Genomic DNA, 26,915 nt, shown 5'->3' with positions numbered 1-26,915 from the left:
ATGCGGCAACGCCGCAAAACTGAGCAACGACAAATTGGCCTCTTTTGCTGACTTGCGTGCCTCAGTGGCACCACTCTAATACCTGATCTACTAACACCACGATCGGCGTGCTTTTCTGGAGACAAATATACTGCCTGCCTTACGCATGCGCTCAGCGTCTTGGGTAAGAGCTGCTCTATTTAGTAACACTAGTCCAGCGTAGCTTTGAAAGATAACTTCCAAACATAATCTATGCCATGAACACATGGTGGTAGGGTCCCATTGTTCACAGGCGCCTTATCGTCCTTATCCGTTTTCGATGCTTGTTTTGTGGTTTCCTTAAAGAAATTCTGAGCTCTGTGCTGTATTCCTGACTATCCTGGTGAATGCGCTGGGCGTCTTTGGCGTTTTTGCCCACGGAGATGAAACTGTTGGTGGTAGAGGTATACAGCTCTGCTGTAAAACATACACTATAGCCTTGTTTGCATTCTTCGCAACCTGCGTGATGTGTTCACGTAGACGAGGTGCGGCTGGTTCGGCGTCTTCCCGGACACGATGCAACGGTTCGCGACCCCCCAGTGGGTGCTGCTGTGCTTCTCGACGGCCGCCTTCATACAGGGCATGCTGATCAGCGGCTACGTCAACGTGTCGCTGCCCACGCTCGAGCGACGCTTCAACCTGCGGAGCTTCGAGTCGGGCATGATCGTCACCTTCTTCAACGTCGGCTCGCTGATTTTGATGGCGCCCGTCACGTTCTTCGGCGGCGAGATGCACAAGCCCCGCCTCATGGCCATTGGCGCCGCCTGCATGGGCGTCGGCTCCTTCATCTTTAGTATTCCTCACTTCATCGCGCCGCAGTACAGGTAAGCGTTAGAACGGGGAGACAGGCAAAGGTTTCGTAAGCACAGCGGGCTGGCTGTCCCGTCCTAGAGATTCTTGAACGAGGACCGGCAGCCCCTATTGAGGCCTGAACACTAAAATAAGTTCTTCCCTTGTCTCATGTCAAACAATCTATCGTACACTTTGATTCATGCTTCTAGATTCGAAAACAGTTAGCCGACGGCATGCGTATGCAGCTGCGTCACTGGGAATTGGGTTCCTTATGGCATAGGCTAGCGCAGCTCATAAGATACTCCGAGAGCCCCAAATGAGAACAGCTGCCTTTGTTGTTAAATTTCAATAGCCTCGTGCGCACCGACAAAAGATACAGCAAGTATAGCCAATAGGGAGCATAGACGCAGTAAAATATTGTGTTTGGCGGGGGGACTGCAGATCCGGGGATAAGAATGTCCCCATTCCGCATCTTAACTCTCATCGGCAAGACGCTTCTATCCGAAGCTCCAATCCCTCGCCCGTGTCTGAAGCCTTACTCTTGGTTGCAGGATTGGGCGCTTCATCTTCATTTCTGACGGCGATCGTGGGAAACAATGCTGTTGCGTGGATGACGTTCTCCCGTAGCATGGCCGGTTTTCTCTGGTGGCCAGTCACGAGTTACAACAAGCAGAGGTGTTTTCCAGCGCCCCCAGATCAAAGACGGGTTCCTATCTTGCGGTTCCTTTCCTGGAGCATCGGCGATGTAGCATCATGCAATCGAAAATTCTGGGAACACTGGGAACACAGAGCGGAAAAGCTTCAGAAGGGATATGCGTGTGGGCAATGGGGAGATTGGAAGAACTGTGTGCTGCTTGAGGCTTTTATAGCCACTGATATAACCGAGTACACGCCGGCGTCAGCCATTTCCGTCAGTGTCAGTATCTCTCGGCAAAGGAAAACAGAACTATTCTGGTTATTACAGATGAATTTTAAGCCATCGGGATGTCGAACTTGGTGATATGCAGTATTTGTCGGACGACGCGATGCCTTTGATAGCGACACTTTTCTTGCACGCCGTCGCTTTCAGCCTCCTCTGACATTTCAGCCACGGTCCACATAAGGCTACAATCACTGGAAGCAACCTGTGAGGTCCTTTGCGGCGTTTTACTGCAGAGAAAAGCTTCATATCCTACGAATGCCTTTTTACTATATAAATATACTGTTCACGTAGCTCGTTTTTTTATATCAACTCTGTCGTAGTTGTTCAAAATTCTTCAAATCTTGTTCAACCGAGCAGCCTACACGCCTGCATGTGTCGGCTGACACTGATGAATTGCGCTTTTTGGTTAGCGCGCCTACTTTCCTGCTTCCAAGCCGGCCTTCGCTTTGAAGTGATTTCAAAGGGAAGATTTGCAGAACTCGTGCATTTGAAGTGGCCGTTGTACCCGACGCGTTTGATCCAGCTCTTGCTCTGGATGTGTTCTAATTGCTACTTTTGCAATTATTATGCTATAGTTTCTCAACTTGTTCTCATTACATGTCTTCAACGCGCGTTTGTAAGTGTAAAGCTACAACGCAGTCACTCGGCCCACCTTTAGTAACCCAGATACACCTAGTTGGGGTGGTGTAAGGGACGCCTGCCCGTCTCGCTCTTGGAGGTCCCTGGTCCGAGCCCCACCGAGACGCAAAAGTATTGCGACTTTCTTTTCAACTCTCGAAACCTATTTTTTAAATTCCTTGACTCGTCGGACACTTTATATAGCAGTCGGGCGACGTTGCGCGGCCCATCTGTGTGCCAGAGACACTGGAGTTTGGACCTACCTCCGTAATTAACTGTAGTTAACAAGGCAGGTAGGTCCAAAATTCAGTGTCTCAAAGCAGTATACTGCTCTGCACAAAAATGCAATGGTCCCAACAGATGGCACACGAGCTACGCGAATTGCGGCAACATTGAACTGAATATACGAAACCTCTACTGTATTTATTGTGTGAGTTGGGAGAGCGGAAGAGAAGAGCGTGGGGGGTTGGAGATAGAAAGAGGCGGGGATTCCACGTGGAAAGGTGGAAGCAGACTGTCGCCTTTACAAAATATTTGCAGCGAAGCAGATACGTTGGGCAATTAGCCTAAGAAGCAGGTTCCCGGGACATTGCTGGCTCGGCTATCGGAGCGGAAACACTGAATGCTACGCTTTGTTTCGTGTGCAGGTTCAGCGTGGAAGCGATCGACCTGTGTCCGCATTCGGCCACTGCTGAAAACACTGCGGATTCGGAGCAGCACACCGAGGCTCTGCGCATGTACCGCTTCGTCTTCATGTTTGCCAACCTGATACACGGCTCCTCCACGATCCCTTTCTACACGCTGTCCGTCGCATACCTGGACGACAACCTGTCAGCCTCAATGTCACCGCGTTACATCGGTAAGCTCCTTGCGGTCGGTGTGTCCCTGGTGTCGACTACGCCACCTATCAGGTCCACATTGTGTGGGTCGGGAGAGAGCGGAAGTCGGCGAGGGGTAGTCGGAAAGAAGGAAACCATTCGCGAATCTGAAACACCGTATTTTTGTGTGTGTTTGTAGAGTACGAAATGGGGGAAAATGTACAACATGGAGGACAAAATACATGTTTCAAACGGCTGAGGGTGTCTACACCAAGTAGCGAACTTTGCGAGAAGGGTGGCGCAATCGTTGGTGGCAATTTCAAGTAGCATTGCAATTGTTACGCCTATTATCCCAGGAATCTATCACATGGCGTCTATTCTCGGCCCTGCCTTCGGTTTCATCAGCGGTGGCATGCTTCTGAACATTTACACTGACATCTCCGTGGACCCGAAAAGGTAAGCTGCCCTCTTCTACCGGCGCTTTTCCACTTTGGGTGTGAGCGAGCTAGCCACGAATTTCCATCCAGATGCACGACGACCTTAGTAATGGGGAAGTGCACGGGAAAAAATTGGGGTATGTATGGGTGGGATGTTAATAAACCGTAATTAAAAAAACGGTGAAATACAGGGCGAAAATTACGGATTTCGCATTCTTGGAAGCTGCGATAGCATTAACCACTGGTTGGTTTTTACAAAAATGAAGATCGGCACTAGGTATCAATTCCATGTGAAGAATGCATTGTAAAGAAGTTGGAAAGCACAGTATGGGTATCTTACGAAATGTTTGGGCCCGAACCAAACGCCGCTGTTGATGGGGAGTCTTTTTCTACGCAAAAATATACCAAACATTCACCAGGTCGAAGGAAATTTTAAAATGTCGTTTCTTTTCGTACTAATGGTACAAGGCTTTTTTTTAACTGCAGTTATTTAACAACGGTCTCTACCGAGTTGCCAGTCTGCAGGTGCTGTGTGGATCATAAAAGTGGGCTTTGCTATTGAGACAGAAGAATAATGGAGGATTGCTGAATTATTTTTGGGCGAAATATTTTAGCAACCTCTAAAATGATGCCTTCCTGATTTGATTTTCGGCAAAAGATTTCAACATTTCCGTCCACCATAAATATTTTTGGTTGGTATTGCTGCATTGGCTTTCAATTCGACGCAGTTACCAAAGGCATGTCGAGAAGTGTTCCGAATTTGGTAAATAAACTGGCGAAATCGGCATGTTGTGGCTCAAGGACACACGAGCCGGCTAAATTAGAGCGACAGCGATCCTACGCAAGGTCTCCAAGGTCACTCATCGTGTCGCAATGACCTTGAGCCGATTGAGTGCAAAAGTCTGGTGTGTGACGCACGCCCCGCGATCCTCCACGGAGAAACGTCGTAGCTTTTTCCGCTTGGAGTCACGCCGCTGTACTAACATATGACTTGGTGTTGTTTTCGCGGTTATTTTGCGTGAGCTTGGTCACTATCTCAGCACGGATGGCACTGCGGCTGGGCCATCGGTCCCCGTGCTTTAGCATTCGCTCGCGACAACTAGGTGCGCAAGCGTTAAACGAGAGCAATTATCTCCTTTTGTGTACAGCAGAAAGTTCACTATAACGGCCCAAACAAAGGTTGTCCCATTTTTAGTCGGTTGATTTTCCATACCGTCGTCTTTTACCGTAATAACGCGTAATCTGTCATCGCAGAGCTAAAATTCAATGAAATTGCCTTTACAGCATTGGCCTGACACCATCAAGCAATGTGTGGATCGGTGCCTGGTGGATTGGCTTCATCATAGCCGGATGTCTGGCGCTTCTCGTGAGCCTGCCAATCTTCGGCTTCCCAAAAGCGCTCCCAGGTCAGTTTCCCTTTTAAATATTTCGAGAGGACGATAGATTCCTGTGGATATGCCAGTAATGGTTGTTTAGCAGTTATTTAGCAACATCAAAGGGATTATCACGAGGGAAAAAAGGCGCTTACAATATCCATCCTATCATGTTACGCATGCGTGTCGATTGGTTTCGTTTTTCTGTGACCAAGACATGTGATAACGCTATACGGGCCTTGGTCTCGACGGCAAGCGTTATTGTGAAGGATTTCTTGGTGATCTATTGCTAGACGCTGGTAATACAGGGAGGAAATCAGAAGAAACAATTTTGTGCACTTCTACGCCATCACCCACTTCCCAATCGATACCATGAACGACATGCATCGATAATGTGCATACGTTTTTTATTTTGATCGAGATGTATATATACGTAGGGGAATACAATATTAAGTTAAGTTTCCATTTTTAGATGCGACGCATCTCATTCACTCGCCTTGTCCCTCCATACGGCGTCGTTGTCCGTCCACACCCCTCCCCCTACACTATAAAAAAAGTAGTTAGCGGCGCCCGGTTTCGATCCCACGACCCCGTGGGCGGAACGCGAGGTACATGGTGCTCTTCCCACTGCGCCACAAAACCGAGACAGAATCAAATGCTACGAACGCGCCTTATATCCTTGACTCATTGAAACTACGTCAAGAAGCTACTGATACAACGCATGATGGGGCAATGATTAACACTTGCAATAAAAGAAAACAAGCTCCCACTTACAGCAACAGTAAAGGAGTAAAGGTCGTTGGAGTAAAGGTCGTTGCGACAGCGAAGACCCAAGCATACCACTAGTGAGAGATTGACCAAGATTGGCCAATAAAACATAATAATAATCATAAAACATAATACTCATACGCGTTCCCGACACGTTTCACGCGATTTCAGAATCAATCCAACGGAAACACCAAGTGAACCCAACGATGCGTCGCATCTATACACAGGGTTCCCCTCGCGGGGAGGTGGGCGCAATTTTTTGTTAGGGCATCGGCTAAGGTTGATGTTAAAAGGAATGTGACAACTAACTTGCGAAACTAAATTTAGTCAGTCGAAGTTTGCGGAATTGCATACGCTTGAACGAATCAAGATACCTAAGTATGCTAGCAGAATATCTATATCCTAGCAGACAAAGATGGAGCTGTTACAGCGTGTTTTGCGGTGGTTTATGAAACCTGGTGCGGCTGCATGAATTGTTTCGGGAGTGGTGACGTCATCTTATTCGTATCAAAATTGCGATTGTGACTTATCCATGATGTTGAATGAGATATCGTTACCCATGTTAATGGACAGTCTGGCACTCAAACATCGTGTCATTTGTTTTGTAATTGTGGTCGAAGAACACACGTTGAGTTTGAAATCACAGATCATGGAATTATTTTCCCCCCTAACGGGTCATGCACTGACAGCAACCATAATTCCCAGGCGTTTAACTCTTCTCTCTTAATAGCTGTTCATGACAAGTTTGTTCCAGTCAGCACGCCTACATATTCTATTCGGGGTGATGTGCGGTGTGTTATTTTCTGATTTCCTCTTATCCCGACACGAGTTGCATAGTTTGCTGCGTAAAGTTGGCTCATCCGCAGAGCGAATTACGCTTCCGGACGATGACGGCACGGAAGCCAAAGTTTGATCAAGCACCGCAAAGGCTGCTGCGCGATTCCCCCTGCGCGCCTTGAGCGTGGTGACCACAGTGATGACATGAAACTGAAGTGATTTCTTGTTTGTAATTTTAAAATTTTCAGACTCGGCTGCATTCGTCGATGATCAGATTAGACGTTTGCCGCTTGGCCGGCAGGTGCTGCCGCGTTGCAGGCACAGAAGCCCATCGAGGTGCACAGGCGTTCGCTTTCGGCGGAGGCCGACCACGAGATCGAGCCAAAGTTGTCCCACATGCCCAGGGCCGTCTGCGATCTGGTGCGGAACCCCACCTTCCTCTTCATGAGCCTGGCCGCCACTCTCGAGAGTGAGTTACACAAGGTTTACCCGCCGCGGTGGCTCAGTGGCTAAGGCGTTGGGCTGCTGAGCACGAGGTTGCGGGTTTTATTCCCGGCCTCAGCGGGCGCTTTTCTAATAGAGGCGAAAAGCGAAAACGCCCGTGTGGACGAGATTTCGGCGCACGATAAAGATCCCCAAATGGTCAAAATAGATCCGGAGCCCTCCACTACGGCGCGCCTCATCGCCTGCGCTGCGTCGGCGCGTGAAACCCTACAATCAATCCAGTTACACCACGTTTACTTTCCCCGAGTGCTGCATTACATGTTCTGCTGGTATACTCCGATGATATATTCGGAAGGAGGACCTACATCGATAATGCTAGTTAATTGGATGGACGGCGGAGGAGTGTGAGGCTGTTAACCGCCCGTCGAGGCACCGTTTGCTATTCCACATACAATAGCAACAAGGTTCGAAACAGTGTAAGGGAAAAAGAGAAGAAAATTATTGGGCTTTCCTCCGAAACTGCATTCTCCTTAAACACATACAGTATTTGCACGATTTTAACGTGTTCCTGTTTTCACCGACAGTTGACTTCAAATCTGTGTGAGCATTACAATTGAATTCAAAAGCTAAATTCTGTTTACAATGACTTGAATCATCACGAGAGACACAAAGGTCTCCCTAACTGCAACTCGATCCAATTCGAAACCTCCATCTTCGCGTGAGTTATTTGGCGTACTCAAGAGGAAATTAAAGGCTCCCTCGATGGGTGTAACTTAGCCAGCTATTACACATACTTCTGCTGTTGCGAGTTTCACCTCGTGTCAGTCGTGGCTTCAAGAACGTACTTCTATGAAGCGTTCTTAAAGCACAAAGTAGTTTTACTTGCTAGGACTACGGAAACCCGAGTGGTATCACACGTACAGCGACATGCGTCTGCGAGTGGTGTAAACAAAGCGGAGCCATTGTTCCATGCAAAGCTTCGAGCAAAGGATTCAGCAGCCCCAAGCACTCATGTTTGCGAGAACTTGACGACACGATTGATTTGATTGATTGATAATGCGGTTTAATGCACCGAAGCTATACAAGAGTTGAGGCACGCTGTAGGGAAGGGGTCTAGAAAAATTGTTACCACTGGGGAAATTTATTGTGCGCCGAAATCTCGAACACACGGACTCTTTCGCTTTTCAACTCGAATGCTCCCTCGCTGAAGTCAAAGGAGCAACGTTACAACCAACGGGCTCACGTCTGAATTTAAAAAGGCGAAATCACTTATTCTCTCTCCAGTTGTAAATATGCTGGAGCTGGATAACTAAATGTATCAAGCACAAAGAATTTTTGCGGCCACAGTTGGGTGCTTCAAATAAAATATCTTCTCCGAGGTACATGGTCTCATGTTTCCATGTCAGAGGTAGAATCGCCAGAAAATTAGTTCTTTTAAACTGTTTGAACTAAACTCACCTGCGTATTAGAATTGGGCACGCGTTAGAATCGTGCAGATACAGCATCTTTGGATACGGTGGCTACCATGACTCTCAAGAACGTCGTGCTGTGGTAATTGTCTCAGTTCATTTCTGTAGTGATTCCAGAGCTTTCACCAGTACGAGACAGACTCTGCACACGCATACGCACGCACAGACATAGAGATAGAGAGATTAGTGTACACTGAAACACTATCAAGGGTGACTAGTAAGCATTAATTAGGAATTTAAATTTATATGATGTCTATGAGAAAATCTGTTGTATCCTTAGTGACGGAGAGAAAACTGCACGGAGTACCGCGAATGAGCTCGTCAACATAACGCTAGAGGTTTTCCGCAACAGTGCCAGTACCAGAAACAATTAGGCTACTAGGGCTCCTTATCCAGGGGATCTTGGGGACAAGGTAGAGTCTACCGGGTACTGGGATTAAACTATCAGGGTACGAGCCGTGGTTTCATCAAAGCCCGGTGATTAACATCTGAAGGAGAGAATTCTTTCTCTCTCTCCCCCAACACGAACGCACACGCACGCGCACGCACACGCACACACACACGCACACGCGTGCATGCACATGCGCACACACGCATACACACGCAAGCGCACGCGCGCACACGCACGCACGTACACCCACACACACACACACACGCACACACGCACGCACGCACACACATACACACGCACGCGCACACACTCACACGCCCACACGCGCGCACACACACGCACCACGCGCGCGCGCACACGCTCGCGAAACACATTTTTAAAATAAGAATACAAGCTTGCTTGATTTTTGCGAGAGCAAAAAAAAAATACGCCCTGAAAAAACAAAAAGCGCTTGTGGCACGTCTTGTGGAAGTGTTCCGAGTTCAAAAGCAATGAAAGGTAAAAAGTTAAAAGGTAAAAAGGTATATGGCGTGAGCAGGGGAACACGGAAAAAAAAGGAATTGATGCGAATCGATGTGCTGGCTTTGAGAGGTACTGTGTGGAGCCTAGGCTTGCTGATCTGGGGACTCCAGGCAGTTTCGCTATTACCGTCACCGTTCACGACGTTACGCCAGTAATGTTGGTGTGTCTTTTTGTCTCCACAGCTATGATCGGTTCGGGCTATTCGAACTTTGGGACCAAGCTGTTCGAAAGCCAGTTCGGGATGACGGCAGCCGCGGCAGCGACCCTAATCGGTGAGCGCCTATATTTACTGAAGAATACGCCTTAAAAATCCCGATTACAAGTTGACTGGGGATTATCACAGTTAAAAAGGAATGGCAGGAGCACGTCGCTAATGAGCCAGGCTAACCTCAAACGCGCAGAGCAGTGAAACGCCAATTTTTCTGTATCTTTTGTTTCTGATCTGCTTTTATCTCTGCTCTCTTGAACGCGTTGGCGAAACGTTACTTTTGTGTGTCTTTTGTTAAAAAAAACAATCGGATTTTTACGCTTACTTAAAAGAAAGCTTTACTGTTTGGCTATGTGCACCCTTTGTAAAAATTTTCTAGCCCAATCGTAAGCCTTCTCGACAACAATGAATTCAAATAATGGGCTTTACGTTTAATTGTGTTTAAAATATTTTACGACTGTAACAAAGAAAGGTGTTTTCCCTAGCTTTCCGGCATTAAACGTCCCCTGGACGTAAACTTGTACATCGAATTTTGTGCAGCTGGTGCGTTTCCTGCTTTGACTAGAAAATTTTGAGCAAGACTGTACTTGTGCTTTGCCTTAAATATGCCCAAGACACCTTGCTTGAGGCCAGGGGTTGTACTACGAAAATGGTGCTGCCGCCATATACACAATTTCTAGGCTCGTTATATCGGAGGTACATAGGGGGTGCTAGTGTTTTGCGTACAGGAAATCACTAAAGCGCTCATAAAAATTTGGTTTAAACCCTCCAAAGATGCCAGCCAAATTATGCTACGTACGAAAAAAAAATGTTGCACACCAAATGACACGCTTTTCATAGGCCCTTCGTCTTTGCTGTCTTTCCTAATGTAGTATTTGACTTGTTAACGTCACTTTCTTTATATGCGATAGATAATTTTTTATATGAAACGATAACTTGGCGAACACCGGCGGGTTTTCTGGCGTCACCTTTGGTCTCACTCGGATGGAGTCAATTATGTGACACTGTTTTTAACTCTCGGCCACCGTATACGATTCAAAAAAACATTTGTGCTTTCACAAAGAAAACGAAAACAAAGAATATACGGTTAACACCTACCAAACTATGAGAACTGGAGGCGTGGTTCATGCATATTACATAGTTTGGTGCAAAATAAAATTCAGGGATACTTGAGAAAGAAACTACGGACGTTAACGACAGTACTCGGTTTCCTCGGTTAAAATTACGTTTGACATATTTACGGAAGCAAGTAAAAAGCGGAGTTAGAAATAGTGTTCAAGAAAGCTATATAAAGGTAAAAAATACAAAGAGTACCCTGTTTGGCGCTGTGCACTCAAGCGGCGCCAAAAACTGCGTCTGAGTGTTGTGAAAATCCCACAGATTCCGCATGCCCCGCCTGGTCGCCGTAGTGGCCCAACCTACGTGCCCCATACCGCTACTGATAGTGACTGTCGAGCACCGTTCGTCGGTTTGGGTACTTACGGTCCGTCATCTATTTGACCATATTCTAATTGCCTATGCATCTTTATTTGCTTGGTATAAGGACGCCTCAGCGTAGAATTAGGCCCGTGAAACAAACTCATAGTAGTCACATAAAATAGGCTCACTTTGGTAAAACAAGACTTACGATTACTCGCGGGACGTGTCTGAATTTCATTATATTGAATATAATTGAATTATTAAGTGCGTTGCATTCTGGGAGATTCCGTTGGCGATCACTTTTTGCTTTTCATGTAAACTTGAAACCTCCACACAAAACGTAGGTTATGCGAAGAACTACCTTCTAACATCTTTGTTTTCTGATTTCAAAAACCAAATTGGTTTTCTGTTCAGGATTGGTTTTCGTACGTATAAAAGACGACAAGCGAAAGGTGAAAGGGGGAGTGGGGACAATGAGGAGGCGGGAAAGTTGTAACAGAAAACCTTCGTGAACGTTTGCAACACTGCAAAAAAGAAACTGCAGTTTGAGTCCAGCTTATGCCATTTGCCACTTTTCAAATTTTCAGAACATAAAATTCTCTTTCTTATAGGCAGGAGAGCCTTGTGTTCCGTACTCACAAGCAGTGGTTTCATAATCAGAAACAGCTCTTTCTCGACACATATCGAACGCAAAAGCAAAATGCGAAGTCACAAGGACAGTTCAGCTACGGCGCGAATTTAATGAGTCGCTCGCAACGAAGTAATTCGGACGTGCACGGCGATATAGTATTTTGAAATAATAAACCGTTTTACTCAAAGTGAAAGTTTCAGAGCAGTGATTCGCCCTAAGGGGCTGTAGCGCCGTTATCTGCTCACTGCTACAACCCAAAGCAATTCAAATTACTCGCCTTCGCAGTGCTCGCGCGCCCCTGCGTGAAACTGCGTTAGCTTGAGTTCTGTTTTTTGAGTGCAGAGCACTGGGGTCGCCTTGTGGTCCTAGATCGCTTGCTCGACCAAAGTAGAGCCACACGGCGTTCCGTCGTCGCGGCGTAACCCAGAGGCTTCGGAAGCCAAGCGGTTTAGTCATAAGCGTTCGAAACTCGTGAACGGCTGCCGCTTGTTATACATCTCCCCGTTGTTGAACGCAAATTTGTGCTTGCTTTTCCTCCCGCACGTGCCAGCGTGGCACTGCCACTTTTTTTCGTTCAGTATCCTAACACCAACCCAAACGAGCGTTCCTACCTAAATAAACGCCGGCGCTGCCGGTACAAATACACAAATATTGTCGTCCGTAAATGATTTAATGCGTATTCTTGACGCGTCTGGCGAGGATAACGTTATTTTTATGGATTTTAGCAAAGCTCTGGACAATGTACCTCATGAAAAACTGCTCCTCAAAATAGAATTTATAGGATTTCCCTTCGGTGTTTTACTGTTTTACGATGGGTACAAGTTTATCTTATGAATGAAAAACATCACGCTGGTTTTTCAAATGTATGCGGTGTTTCTTCTGGAGTTCCGCAAGGAAGCGTACTTGCACCATTGCTATTAAGTGCGAATGCACTTCTTAAGCGAGCCTGAATCGTCCGCCGCCATCGTCCGCATAGCAACAGCTGCGGGTGCGCGCGCTCCTCGTCTTCCTCCTCGTCTTCCCTAGCAACGGGGGGAGATGGGCGCGCGCTACTCTCCTCCTCCTCTCTCCACTCAGTGACTGCGGGTGTTGGGCGCCCCCTCTCCACTTCGGGCGGGAGAGGTCTCGCTCGCGTAGCGGGCGCTCCGCATTCCGACGCGTGAGGGCGCTCGTGTAGCCCTCGCCGTAACGGCGGGCGCTACTCTCCTCCTCCTCTCTCCGCTCAGTGACTGCGGGTGTTGGGCGCCTCCTCTCCACTCCAAGATCACGATATCCACCGTAATCGCGCAATCAACAACCGTGCATTCGCACTTACACACTCTCCCCCTCGGGCACGGTGTAAGAGGTATTTTAGGTGAGAGAGCGCCGCCGCCCAGCGCGTCGACGTAAAGTTCTCCTTCGGGGGCGGGCCGACAGATGGCGATAGTGATTGCGGCCCGCTCAACCGGCTACGTTGCGCGTGCACGCTGGCGCGAAAGCAGCCCCGGCGCGATGAATAAAAATATATCGTTCGAGTGAGCGACCATTGGGAGTTCATCTGTGTGAATCAAGCGATGTTTTGTCTTGCACTCCCTGACATCCGCTGCACGTACCCGCCCAGCTCTGACGCACTGCGTTTGAGAAGACGGCATATTGGCGTCAGCGTGCGGCGCGGTTGCACAAGTTTCATCGTATCTTGGAGACAACTGCTGCTAGTTTTTTTTTAATTTTATTAAGAGAAATCGCAACAATATTTAATAGACAGCACAGCACGAACAAGACATGAGATAATAATCGAATTTTTGAGGTTCGAAGCAGTCATAATGCTGTCAAACATGACACTCCTGTCGGCTTTTACGAAGAACCCTACCTGAAACCACAATGAAAAAACAACACCAACATTTTTCTATCCTCTAAACTAGCCATTGTACAATGATACAACACATGTTTGCTTGTTTCTTCACCATTTATTTAAATGATAGCAACGTTCTCAAAACAATAAGGGCGAAACACACAAACTGAGGACACCTATAACTTATACGTAAATGAAGGTTGTAAAAGCGGTACTGCACTCGTCCCGACATTCGGTCTCAAACAAGCTTTGACATTTTTCTCAAGTCATGGCTTTTGGTTTCGTTCTTCTTTTTCAATTGCCTGCAGTACTGCCGCATGCGCAGGCACACGTAATAATGCAACAGCTTTGCCAGCATTTCTTCTTTGTGAGCACTGCATGGAAACATGAAGTTGTGATTCTCCAGCACAGCATCAATGGTTTTGTCGTATACATCTCGGTCACTAGCATGTTTTGCAAAATGCTCTTCAGTGCATTTGAAAAGATCGAAGAGATGCATATTTGGGTGTGTCAGCCAGCCCTTTGTTTTACAGTTCACTAGGTCGGCTTCAGGGACATTTACAATGCCCTTTTTCCCCGCAAGAGCCTCTTTGCAACTTGTGCAGGATGTGCAGCTGCCAACCTTCCGGGATACGAATCCTGTGACGTAGTAGACGATGCAGTCAACTACTGTTGCGTCTGAGTCGTCGAAGTCGAAGAGATCGTCGCACTCCCAGCTTCCTTCTTCAATCAGGCCGTCAAGTTTTTTTTTCAGTTGATCTAATTTGGCAGGGCATTGCGAAGATGAATCATTGTAAATATTTCTTAAATCCGCCAAGGTGACAACAGAAGCTTGCTTGTTTCCAGTAGTCGTGCAGTTGCCGAACTGCGGTGGCTTTAGCAAGGAATACAAGCTCAGCATGCGGTACAGCTGAAGGAACGTGGGAAATGTAGGGTGTTCGTTCTGCCCTCCAGCTTGTCTGACGATACCAAAAAAAACATTCCAAGGGGTCTTGATTCATCTTCGCTGTCAGAACATACTTGAAACCGCACTCTTTCAGTAGGTAAACTGAAAGCTCCCGCACCGACTTTAATGTTACGCGTAAGCCTTCAGCTGTTGACTGCGTCAAAAAAACGTCTTTGGAAATTTCTCCTTTCACGACCTCGGTCTCCCAAGAGTCTAGCCACTCAGATGCAGCTTCTAGGACAGAAAAATCTTTGCATCCCAGTTTTAGGCCTTCGGAGGGAAAACGCCGGTTCAGTGCATCAAAGAGGTCGTTTAAAAAAAGGGTAAACTGGGCTGTCGGCTCGGCATTAGTTAGACGTGGTGCGCCTTTCTGTGCGTAGAACATTATTCCTTTAGCCACGGAGTTACTAAAAATCTGTGTCGCCAGCTTAACTCTCATTTTCAGCATCTTAGATGGGTTGACGTGATTATACGTTATTTTTGGACATACTCTAAGTTCACCACAGTGCTTGCTGTCTGCAACGAACAGGGCATCATAGCATGACCATCTAATGAGCTTGCCATCTTTCATCAATACCTTCCTGTCGTGTAGTCGATTCCTAATGCACTTAAAAAGGTGAGGGGTGTCAGATAGGACATACACCTTCCTTGAAGTGTCCAGTGGGTGCTCGAATGCATTTACCACGCTGCCCAGTGCGCCACTGATCCCAAGCTGCTTCCACATGGAGCGGTTGGTGGATGCTCCATCGCACACAACGCCGTCAATGAACACTCCGGCCTGCTCAAGTTTCACGATGCACTGAATCAAGAGCTGCGCTAAAAGAGTCCCCTTAGTCGGTCCTTTGGACGCAAACACTGCTACGGGCTGCAAATAGTTCTCGCCGAACGGGGCAAAAGCAAAAACCAGGCCGTGATCTGCGAGCTCACTACTCTGATCCTTTGTTTCGCCATAATCAACGAGTCCAGTGTACGTCATCGTTTTCGAATTGACGGATATTTCCTTCCTTACTTGAATTTCGTCAAATATCAGCATTCCTCTGCGCTGAAACTGTGACTTGGAGGAAATTTTAATCTTGAAAGCTTTGAAAAAGTTTTCATCAAAGCCACACTTGAGGCCAACCATGCTTATGTACTTTCTTATCGTAGTGATGCATGGCAACGGCAGTACGTCATTATTGCGCAAAAAAGCGTATGTAGCTGGGCTGCGGATGTTCAGAAGAAGACACAACAGGAGCCAGTCATCCGTATACCGTTTGTTTGTTTTTGAAGTGCACTTTGCGGCCGATATGCATTCTTCTAGCAGAAGAAGCTGCGCTTGTGGCAAGTTGAGGCCCTTCAATTTTTCAGTGATGTCTTCTTCTTGCACTTTGTAAGTTCCTTCCTGGAAGCTTGCAACTGCTCCAACAGAAGCTTGTTCCTTCTTGCGAGTCGTGCTCGTGATCTCTGGAGTGCATAGTTTGCTCGCCTCAAAGCGTGGAGCTTCTGTTTTTGAGCAGGTGCTACTTCCAACCTGATGCGCTTCAATGGTCGATCCTGTTTGGCTCTTGCAGCTCGACGATCGGCATGTATTCGCAATGTATCAGCAAGGCCGCTGCAGAACTGACAGATGGTTCCACTGGGTGGAACTAAAAGGCACCTGTTGTGTCTCCAGTTCCCCTGGCAGTCCACAAAAGCACACTCAGGAGCGACACCAGGAAAATCCTTTAAATTCGGCCCTCCGCAACAAACGCTGGTGCTGTCGATGACGCTGAGCATAGTATCCAGTTCCGATACAGTTGAGACTGACGGATTTAAGCCCAAAGCAGCAGTACCTACTTGTTTGCCGAAGACGTAGGCCTGCACGGTCATGTCACTCTTCACATGCAACGCCTTCCGATTGAACACCAGCGAAGAGCCGTCGCTTGTCCTGTGCGTCACCGCAGCGTCTATAAAGACGATGTCCCTCACGCCTTCTGCGTCAGTGCGATGCACAGCCCACGAAGATTGTGGTAGGCTAATGCCAGGCGCCGTGTTAAAAAGCTCTCCAAAAGATGAGTCACGCGAGGCATTTGCGTAGGGCTCCATCACAGTACTGCTGTCACAGGGCATTTCCGCGCTAGAGATCTCACCAGGCGACGTCGGCATGGGCTCACTGCTGCTTCCACTGTGAGAAGTGCTTGTCGAAGGGGCTACACGATGGGCTTGTCGCTTTACTTGCTTGCGAGGGCTTTTAATCTTCTTGGAGAGGTATCTTGGTGCTCCCTCGAAAATCGACGGTACCGCGTCTTTCGCTAGGCCGGCTCTTCTTTTTCTATTTCGTCTATTTCCGCGGACCAAGTCTTCATGATGAAATGCGGAGCGAAATGCTTCTCGCAGACTCTGTCCGTCCTTTGAAGCACGCGGTCCTTCCGAGGTATTGCACGTCTCCATGCTTCGAGCCTCGATGGGTCGTGCGGCGGCGTGAAAAGCGAATACTTTTCCTTGCACGACTTATACCCCGTTTTGCAAAACGGAACAAAGCACTTTCCCATCGCGCATGCTCGGGAATGAGTTCTTAGCTTACAGTTCTTGAGCACAGCAAGTGAAAATGGCACAAAAACGTCGCACAAACAGCACAAATTCCGCGCACACAGGGACGGAAAGAACTGACAAAGAGGAGCGGGCCGCGCGCGGGCGAGGCACTAGTTGCTAGCGCCCTCTCTTGGCGCGCCGCGGAAGGAGAACAACGTCTCCCCTTGACCGCGAGCGGCTCGCCCGCGCCGTTCGCTCACCTAAAATACCTCTTACACCGTGCCCTCGGGGAAGTGCGAGGGAATTTTTTTTTAATTTACGTGAATGATTTGGCTTCTGTTATTCCGGCAGGCGTTTCATTGCTGTTGTTCACGGATGGTTCTGTTGTTTTTAAACAGGTTTTATCCCCAGATGACAATTGTTGACTACAAGGTGCTGTTCCTGCTATTGACAGGTGATGGGAAAAATTGGGTAAGGAATTGAACATGGAAAAACTGCACTGATGCGCATAACCAGAAAGAAAGTATCGAACACACGTTTTTACAAAATTCAAGACTGTATTATTTTCGAGGTCGAAGATTACAAATACCTTTGTGTCACATTTACAAACAATTTAAAATGGTCAGCCCATATCTCGCGAGCCTGTATGCCCGCAATGGGTAAGCTATATTTTCTGAGAAGAGAACTCAGAAGCGCTCCGGCCAGTACCAGGATTTTAACGCACAATACTTCGACTGATTGTATGATTTAATGCACCGACGCAACACAGGCGATGAGGCGTGCCGTAGTGGAGGGCTCCGGATTAATTTTGACCACCTGGGGATCTTTAAGGTGCGCCGTAGTCTTGTACACACGGGCGCTTTTGCTTTTCGCCTCCATCAAAAAAGCGGCCCCCGCGGTAGGGAATCGAACCCGCTTGCTCGTGCTCAGCAGCACAACGCCTTAGCCACCGAGCCACCGTGGCGGGTCACATAATACTTTTGTAAGGAGTAAATTAGAGTATGCAGCGGTAATATGGGGCCCACATACAAAAAAAGATAAAATTTTACTACACCGATTTAACCGCGAAGCCATGGGATTTATATTTGGGAAGGACAAAAGGGAGGACTCCCCTACTAAGTTAATGCATGATAATCACATTCAGCCTTTGGACACTCGTCGAAAGATTTGCCGTGATTGCATTCTTACACAACAATCTCGCAGGAAAATTTAAATTACAGCTACCCGATTATGTAATCCTCTCGCAACGGGGAGGACTCGTCACAATCACCAACATCCATTGGCTCCAATCTTCTCAAAACAAATAGCTACAAGTACAGTTTCTTCCCTCAAACAATTGGAAATTGAAATTCACGTGCTGGACAATTATTTCTTCCTTACAATTTTGTGATTTAGCAAAACATTTATCTTAATAAATGCTGGGGACATAACATTTGTTCATTCTTGTCAATGTGTGACCTTGTTTTTGAGAATAGTGTCGTGCATTCTACATTGTACCCACTCCTGCATGGACTAAATTATTGGCCTGCAGTATTTTCAAAGAAATAAATAAAATAAATACATAATTGCGTAAATCTTGCCTCCAATGTACTTACAGTTTTCTTTGTTCTAAACAACGGGGAGATGTATGAAAGCGTCAGCGGTTCATGAGTTTTGAACGCTGATGGCTATATAAACCGCTTGGCTTTCGACGCCTTTGCGGTACGCCGCGACTACAGCCGCTACGAGGTAATGCCGTGTGGCTCGACTTGAGTTTAGCGAGCGAGCTTCGACGACAAGGCGAGCCCCTTAAGTGCTCTGCACTTGAAATAATTTGTTTACGCGGAAACGAAGGTAGCGAACGACCATCGTGACGGTGGCGCAGGCATGATCGCCGTCCCCAGCGCCAGTCTGGGCTGCGTCTTGGGCGGCTACGTGGTTTCCAAGCTGCAGCTGAGCTGCGCCAACACCATCCGCTTCTGCGTCGCCGTATCTTTATTCACCTGGTTCGCCTTTTTGTCACTGCTGGTCTCGTGTCCCGACATGAAATTTGAGGGCATCGACATCCAGAACAAGCTGTGAGTAACCTTTTCTAATGGAAGTGCACCAGGGCGCAATCCGTCGATTGCAGGGCATTTGTAGTTAGTTCTTATAGCCTAATAACAAAAAGGAGAGCACTCAAAATTCAATTTTCTGGAAAATTGAAAAAAGCTTCTCTCCATAGCCAGAAACTGAATTTTGTACGTTGCCCGGTTCCGGTTACAGGGCTGGCTTCTTGGAGTATTCAGGACTCCTTAGGACCTTCTGACGAGTTACTGACATGTCCGCCGGCGTGGCGAGGTCATATACGGCCGCTTGATACTGAGGACCTAAAGTTTGGCCTTCGGTTCAGGCTGCGGCTGGGGCCGAATTCTGCACCAGGGATTTCAGATTGGGTCGATAGTTTCACTTTGGTCCCACTATTATACATTTGTGCATTAGGTTGAAATACAGTAGAAGCATTTTTTAGTATTAGTTCCAGCCGGACGTTACTTTACGAAACGAAGTGGCTCACATAACACCCAATGAGAACTTCTAGAAGCCAAGACCACGGCACAAGTCAACAGCATGCTTCTTACACCAGCGGGCAGGCGGATACTCCAGCGCATAGGCGGAAGACTCCAATTCCAACACCCCGCACTCTATACCACCAACTAGGCTTCGGATGTAACTCAAAATTTCATCTGCATTGGTTTCTGTCGTAACTTCAGTGAAACATAATATGAACTCTGTGGAATCTTGTGCCATCAACAAGCCCAAGCTCCCATGTCTCAAATCATCTTTATAACTATCTGTTTGCGTTGCAGTGTGTTCGCACCCAATTGCAGCCTAGAGTGCTCTTGCCCACAAACCTTCAATCCGGTCTGCGGCCGAGACGGAAAAATGTACGTGTCACCCTGTCTCGCCGGCTGCCGTTACGCCACCAAAAGCGCCGAGGCGGTTGAAGTAAGTCGTGGAAGACTGGGGTCTACCCCGGTCATGAAAACTGTCCTATAAGGTGTGATCTACCTTAGCTTGGCCTCCACTGATTGAAGGGATGTTATGTGTGGCCTTGAAGGACACATCATTTTTTAAATAATGCTACTCCTCCCTTCATGTTCCCCCTCCCCTATTTTGGCCGCAAGGCCTCCCCTTCATTATTATCGGATTACAACAACTCGTGTTACTCCCACGCCAAGTAACGCCGTATTTGTCGTGATTGAGAAGTAGCGCTTTTGGGAGGAATGGATATCGTAAACGTGGAGAGGTTGCAAATTTATGAAAGAGGCCTGCATTCTGCAGTCAGCCTCAATGTGAAGACGATGGGAGGAACATCGTCTAGTGGTCTTGTTAAGTTTGAAGTATACTGATAACAATGCCATCCACAAAGATGAACAATATCTAAACCATCAAAAACACTATCGGCACCAAACACGTAAGAGACAAACTGGTCACTTTGTGCGATCATTCATGGGTAGGAATACCACATTCATTGCACTAGCATGGGGTCACATGGAAAGGTCACGTTTCCCGGAAACAGTGAGGGGGATTTCGCTGAGTATTTTGAGAATCACGCCTACTCTGAGTAGACAACAACGTCCGGACGTCGCATGATAGTTTCGGCGAAAACTACCCCAAAAACCAATTAAGTATTATTCATTTAGTCGCTAAGCTCTTAACTTCTCATTCTAGTTTTATGGCCTAGAAACAGCATAACGTACCACCTGGCGCAATAAGCGCAATGACTTCGAACGTTTACCCGACCTTACGTAATTATTGAAGGCACATAGACAACCCTACAGTAATGCTACAAGTAGGTAGCTTACCCTGATACCGATACTGATAAAGAAATCAATCGTACACGCTCCGGTTTATTTGGCAGGGTGCTGGTAAAGTCCTCAAAGATAAGGTCGAACTCTAGAGTTCGAGGTGTGGTTGATACGAGGAATACAGGTAAGGGCTCTATACAATATTGACGTTACAATACTGAGTACATAACGAACACAACTTCCAAGTGCAAAGTTTATCTCTGTTAGCCCAAGTGCAAATAAATTGCTTGACCAATAACAGCCAGCGCTCTAAGGAAAGAATGATATACAAAGAAAGCATACTGCCGGTGATGGATTGCAGTGCGGAAAATTGGTGCTTCAGGAGGGAACGTACCAATCCCAACGAGTCATGGCAGAAAGGATAAAACGAATAATCGTTAGAGGTATTGGAGCAGAGTACTCCTCTTGGACCAGAATATAAAATTCTAGTGGACTACTTTAGATGTCGAATTGAGTCAAGAAATTGGGCTGAACAGGACTGGGCATGCATGCGAAGAGCTGAGAGCCGGTGACCGCCGTGGTTACCAAGTCAGCACTAGAATAACGGGAGGCAACTAAATTCACCGATGAAATAAGGAAGTTCGCAGCGAAGAATGGGCTTGTACAGCACAGGACGGGAGTAGTTGAAGGACTGTAGGAGAAGCGTCCTTTCGGCAACGAGTATTAGAAATTGAATACGCCGGTAGTTTACTGACACGGGAAGAAGCACGCAAGTGTAACCCCCTACTCGTTTAGGTTGCGTCCGGATAACTTCGTCGCATAAACATAATCAAGGCTTCAGCATGACTCTACATGCTGATTGGACGCATCAGCGGCCGTCTCGTAGGTAGGCAATTGTTAGCACTGCTTTTTTTGAACTTGGAAGGAATTTGACGTTGACATTTTAATAGGAGTAGCAGAAAATTTCGAAAGGCGGAGATACGGAACATTTAAAGCTTTTTTTAACTAACACAATTCCGTGAGACAGCCCGAGAAAGAATTCAGTGGTAATGTTCGTGTCCGTACAATGGCCCGGTGACGTGTTGGAATGGTTTGCTGCAGGTATACAGCAATTGTGACTGTATCCCAGTGGCACCGATCAACTCTAGCGAGTTCCTGATCGCCGCCGAGCGTGTGAGGTGCACGCAGGACTGCCCCGCGTACTATTTGTACCTGTTGGGCACCTTTCTATGCCTCTTCTGCACCTTCTTTATCAGTGCTCCGGGCATCAGCGTTACAATCAGGTTGGTCGCACGCAAATATTTCCACCACAATTTCCGCCTTTCAACAAATATCACCTTATGAGAAATTCAAGAATTTTCACCTTTGAACACGTATCTCATGCAACCCCAGTTTCTTTTCCGCCTGCGAATTCCCCAGGTATTAAAAGCGGTGTCCAGAACCGTAAAAGTTGAGAACTTTGTGGAACCGTGTCGGTCATATTACATTCGAAATCTGCGCACAAACGATGTGTTTGTACCCTCTTGTTTCAACACGAAAGTGTTTTGTTCTGGGTTACACAGATTTCACTCACGTCATATCCGTCATGGAAATAACGCCAGTCCGACAAAGCAAACGGCCTGTAAAGGGTGCACCCCCGCACACGTAGTCTTCTTCCGGGGACGCAACCATTAGTAATTAAGATTACGTTATACTTGGAGTGGCTCTTTTTCGGGTTTTCTATTTTAGCCCGAAAGCGTTTTATGCCGTGATACACCAGGATTTTACAGACGCCATATAGGTCACGGAAATGACGCCAGTGCTCCTTTGCCGAAACGAGCCCGCCTGCAGAACACCGCACGCCAAGCGCACCCACCAGACAGCCGCGGACCCGCAAATCATGCTCAGCAGCAGGTTTCGCTGCACATTTCATTTTCGTGTTTTACCGATTCCTATGACAGAGGAATCAAAATTTTTTCCCGGCTACCAAGTATACACACCTGGTGTACCATTAATATCCGCCTCCACGGTACACATGGCACACTAAGGTTATTTGTAGCTTCCCAGAATTGTCCGATGATGATGCACTAGTGAAAAGAAAGTTGGAATTTCTTCAACGTCACTTTGCAGGTGCGTCACGGTGAAGCAGAAGGCATTTGCATTGGGTATACAATGGGCTTTCATCCGCCTTCTTGGTAAGTTCTTTTATTTGAAGTTACCAATTTCAGTGACGAAGTGCAGGGGCAGATGTGGTAATTTTTGTGAATCTAAAAAAAGTGCGCGCAAATTAACGGGGACAGGAATACATAGTGACAGCACAAGCGCAGTGCTGTCTTGCTGCCCCACCTTTCAGTCAAGTTTTAGAGTTTAAAGTTTGTGAAAGTGAAGTTTTAAAATTTGTGAACATTTTCGATGCTTGATTTGCAGGAATAACCTAAGGTCGCCTTTTGTTGGTAAAGTCTACCAGACTCGAACGATTTAAACGCATAAACATTCTTTTGGCGGCGTCCATGAGCCATCGCAGTGTAAACAAATGTCACAGGATACGAACTGACCAATGATCAGGGTGGCGGCATGGAACAATCGGGGAAAAGAGTTCCGAAACTCTGTAATGTTTTCTAGTGACACTTGCTATCACAAAGAACTTTGTGTCTGACTCCTGGCTGTAAGACGCTTCTGGTCTGACTGCAGCTATGAGACCTAAAGATTACATACTGCGGACGTCAGTAATGACTATTCGTAGCTACAATAGCTTCAGATCTAACTTTATGCTAACGTCACAAAACCTAAATTATGCGAACACCGCGAAGGAACTGTGGCCACAGCGCTTACATTCAGTGGTGTAGTTTTCGCCGCAAACTTAAACAGTGACCCACCATTATCATTTGCTGCCTGTAGAAAAAGAATATTTATTGGAGTAGCAGAAAATAAAGCGAGCATTTGGTGTCAGCAAGTATAACTGTGTACATGACGTAACGCGCCCAATTACCCGCCCTTTATACAGAGAGAAATGCCGGCAGTCTACAACGACAAAGAAGGCATAGGGGAATGGTTAGACAATTTTTTACAGTTAGTGAAGTTACATTTTTTGTTATTAATATTACGTGAGAAAGAAAGAAATAAAAACACGCGCCCAGAGTGGGGGCCGAGCCCGTGCCTTTCAATTACATCTCGAATGCCTTACCAATTCGGCTATCTGGGCGACTGTGTTCTCCTTCACTTTCTGGGGTATTTATATTTACTACATCTGTACCTGACGCTTGAGGGTAGTAGCCAGCTCCACTCAGACTACACGGGGAGAAGGGGACATTCTTTTCAACCCCCGGGGCGTGACGCGAACGTCTACAGCCTGTCATAAGCGGCTAACTGGTGGGACACCCACTTATGCCACTTTGGCATCAAGGCTGCCAAAACCTAGGCCCTCGCTAAGCTTTCGCATGATAATAGGGTTTGGAAATGAGGGGCTCGTTAGGAAATACAGAAAGAAATGCTGGCAATCTACAACGCCAAAGAAGGCATAGGGGAATGGTTAGACTATTTTTTACCGTTAGTGACGTTACATTATTATTTTATTATTATTATTACGTGAGAAAGAAAGGAAGAAAAGCACGCGCCAAGAGTGGGGACCGAACCCACGCCTTTCGATTAGATCTCGAATGCCTTACGAATTCGGCCCTCTGGGTGACTGTGTTCTCCTTCACTTTCTTGAGTATTACAATTTACTACAACTGTGTCTGACGCTTGAGGCTGGTAGCCAGCGCCACTCAGACTACACGGGGAGAAGGGGACCTTCTTTTCAACCCCCGGGGCATGGCGCGAACGTCGACAGCCTGTCGTAAGCGGCTAACTGGCGGGACACCCACTTATGCCACTTTGGCATCAAGGCTGCCAGAACCTAGGCCCTCGCTAAGCTTTCGCACGATAATAGGGTTTGGAAATGAGGGGCTCGTTATGAAATACCGAAAGAAATGCTGGCAGTCTACAACGCCAAAGGAGGCATAGGGGAATGGTTAGACTATTTTTTACCGTTAGTGACGTTACATAATTATTTTTTTATTATTATTACGTGAAAAAGAAAGGAAGAAAAACACGCGCCAAGAGTGGGGACCGAACCCACGCCTTTCGATTAGATCTCGAATGCCTTACCAATTCGGCTATCTGGGCGACTGTGTTCTCCTTCCCTTTCTGGGGTATTACAATTTACTACAACTGTATCTGATGGTTGAGGGTGGTAGCCAGCACCACTAAGACTACACGGGGAGAAGGGGACATTCTTTTCAACCCCCGGGGCATGGCGCGAACGTCTACAGCCTGTCGTAAGCGGCTAACTGGCGGGACACCCACTTATGCCACTTTGGCATCAAGGCTGCCAGAACCTAGGCCCTCGCTAAGCTTTCGCACGATAATAGGGTTTGGAAATGAGGGGCTTGTTAGGAAATACAGAAAGAAATGCTGGCAGTCTACAACGCCAAAGAAGGCATAGGGGAATGGTTAGACTATTTTTTACCGTTAGTGACGTTACATTATTTTTTTATTATTATTATTACGTGAGAAACAAAGAAATAAAAACACGCGACAGAAATAAAAACCTCCACCACTTGAGAGGCTCTGGGAGTCGCCAGGCGGGAGTCTTTATTCGTGCGGTCACAGCGCCAGGAAGGCTCAGCAAGAAAGGCGATGTCGATGACACTGCCGCCACCGAGATGAAGATGATGCGATGAGAATAGGATGCACACCCAGGAAAGGGTGATTGTCCACTTCCTAAAATATAACCTGTACAGCTTCTCACACTATATATATTTCAACAGCCCTGATTGCATCAAAGGTAGTACCGTTTTTAAAATATGCCGCCAAACAAATGTTGACACGGCAAACGCTTAAAACGTTTTGCTTGAGAGATATTTGGCAGAGTAATTTATTTAAGTTTCTCAGATACTGCAGGTAACGAAACAAAGGGACGGGAGAGTTAAACCCTGAAGAGCAGAAGTGTAAAGTGGACTCATTTTGTAGTAATGATGGTTTCATAAGGTCTTTAATTGCTCGAGTAATTTTTTCGTAATAATGCGAAATAGGGGAAAGACGCTCCTCCAAAAGGTCATACATGGGCCATCTTACGCAGGTACCATACCTGCGCCTCTTATATTCGGCAAGACGGTGGACTTGGCTTGTGAGATCTGGTCTACAACTTTCGGCGGCCAGTCCAACGAAGGCGGCCATTGCGTCCTCTACAGCAACGCCACGCTTGGCGGCTACATGTCCGGTCTTCTGCTCCTGCTCAAGGGGTTGTCGGTGGTGCTCTTTATTTGCGCCAGCCTTACCTACAAGACACCCGGTGGTGACACGCACAGGGTGTCCACCTCTTGTGTCCCATCACGGAAATCTAGCACACACAAATAAACTATATCACGTGGCTCATAACCATTGGTAATAAAAGGGTGCCTAGAGGAGAGGGCAGAATGTCCAGTTTGCCTCGAAGGTTGTATCCTCTGCGCCATCAATTGTGATCCTCCCAAACGTGGTACGCCACGTTGTCCCTCATGACTCCACATCTGGACAATGACTGAGCAGGAAGAGATGTGGAAGATACTGTAAAAATAATCTCGAGAGTGTGGCGTCAACCAGGCTATGACTGGCTACATCCAGATACCCTTACGCACACACACTTACAGACGCCCGTATGCGCACACGCACACACACAGAAAGGTGATCTTAAGGGTCAGGAAGAGAAAGCACAGGAACCAGCAACTTAATGTCCTACAACGATTCTTGTGTCTGGTGTCACCCGTGCCAGCAGTGACATAAATTAAGCCTAGTGAGCAATCACCTAAGAGGCACAAATCGATAGCTCTGTCTGCCTTCTTCGCAGTGCAAAAGCACCCTGTCGTCATTTCGTGTTTTTAACCACATGGGAGTTAAAGAATTCATTATTTGTCCCGCTCATATCTCTCGAGTCAATTCAGACATTCTGAAAGATCAACGTATACCACGATAATCATGACCTGGTGTAGTGGGGTAGAACGTACATCGCCTCGTAGGACAGCGAACATATGCGCTTGGGAACCACGTATAATGGCGTGGATACAGCCTTTCCTGTCTTCGTACCAGCACAGACACTTGCAGGTGCATACAAATCTGCTCCTTGCAGTGACTGTCCGACATAGTTGCGGTTTTGCGATGCAGAGCCTCACATCGTTGCAGTTTACCTGGAGAGTAACAGTCGTGGCCACAGTGTCGTGTATTTAGGTGCCATGGCGGATGAGTACGTAGTGGTCGGGCAACACTGGTGACCAGTCGA

The 26,915-nt window shown here is 47.1% G+C and overlaps 1 protein-coding gene and 1 pseudogene across 2 annotated transcripts; one reads left to right on the top strand and one right to left on the bottom strand.

Moving 5' to 3' along the window:
* The first annotated feature begins 367 nt into the window (after positions 1 to 367).
* LOC144173225 (solute carrier organic anion transporter family member 4A1-like) lies at positions 368 to 26,073 on the top strand. Of its 2 annotated transcripts, XM_077701722.1 has the most exons (11): positions 368 to 842; positions 2,998 to 3,209; positions 3,525 to 3,624; positions 4,890 to 5,011; positions 6,825 to 6,992; positions 9,532 to 9,621; positions 18,739 to 18,931; positions 19,700 to 19,838; positions 21,743 to 21,924; positions 22,751 to 22,815; positions 25,740 to 26,073. In XM_077701722.1, the coding sequence occupies exons 1-11, from the start codon at positions 535 to 537 to the stop codon at positions 26,015 to 26,017; spliced, it is 1,857 nt and encodes a 618-aa protein (XP_077557848.1). In that variant the 5' UTR covers positions 368 to 534; the 3' UTR covers positions 26,018 to 26,073. The 2 variants fall into 2 exon arrangements, with proteins under 2 accessions (XP_077557848.1, XP_077557849.1); XM_077701723.1 differs by lacking the exon at positions 21,743 to 21,924 and having other exon boundaries at positions 25,740 to 25,941.
* On the bottom strand, positions 13,656 to 16,894 carry LOC144173224 (uncharacterized; annotated as a pseudogene).
* Positions 26,074 to 26,915: the final 842 nt, after the last annotated feature.

Source organism: Haemaphysalis longicornis, unplaced genomic scaffold, assembly GCF_048455015.1.
Source record: "Haemaphysalis longicornis isolate Haplotype H1 unplaced genomic scaffold, Haemaphysalis longicornis Haplotype H1 scaffold_3, whole genome shotgun sequence".
Taxonomy (NCBI): Eukaryota; Metazoa; Arthropoda; class Arachnida; order Ixodida; family Ixodidae; genus Haemaphysalis; species Haemaphysalis longicornis.
The sequence above is the reverse complement of the archived record's forward strand: the minus strand, read 5'-3'. Positions and strand labels throughout refer to the sequence as shown.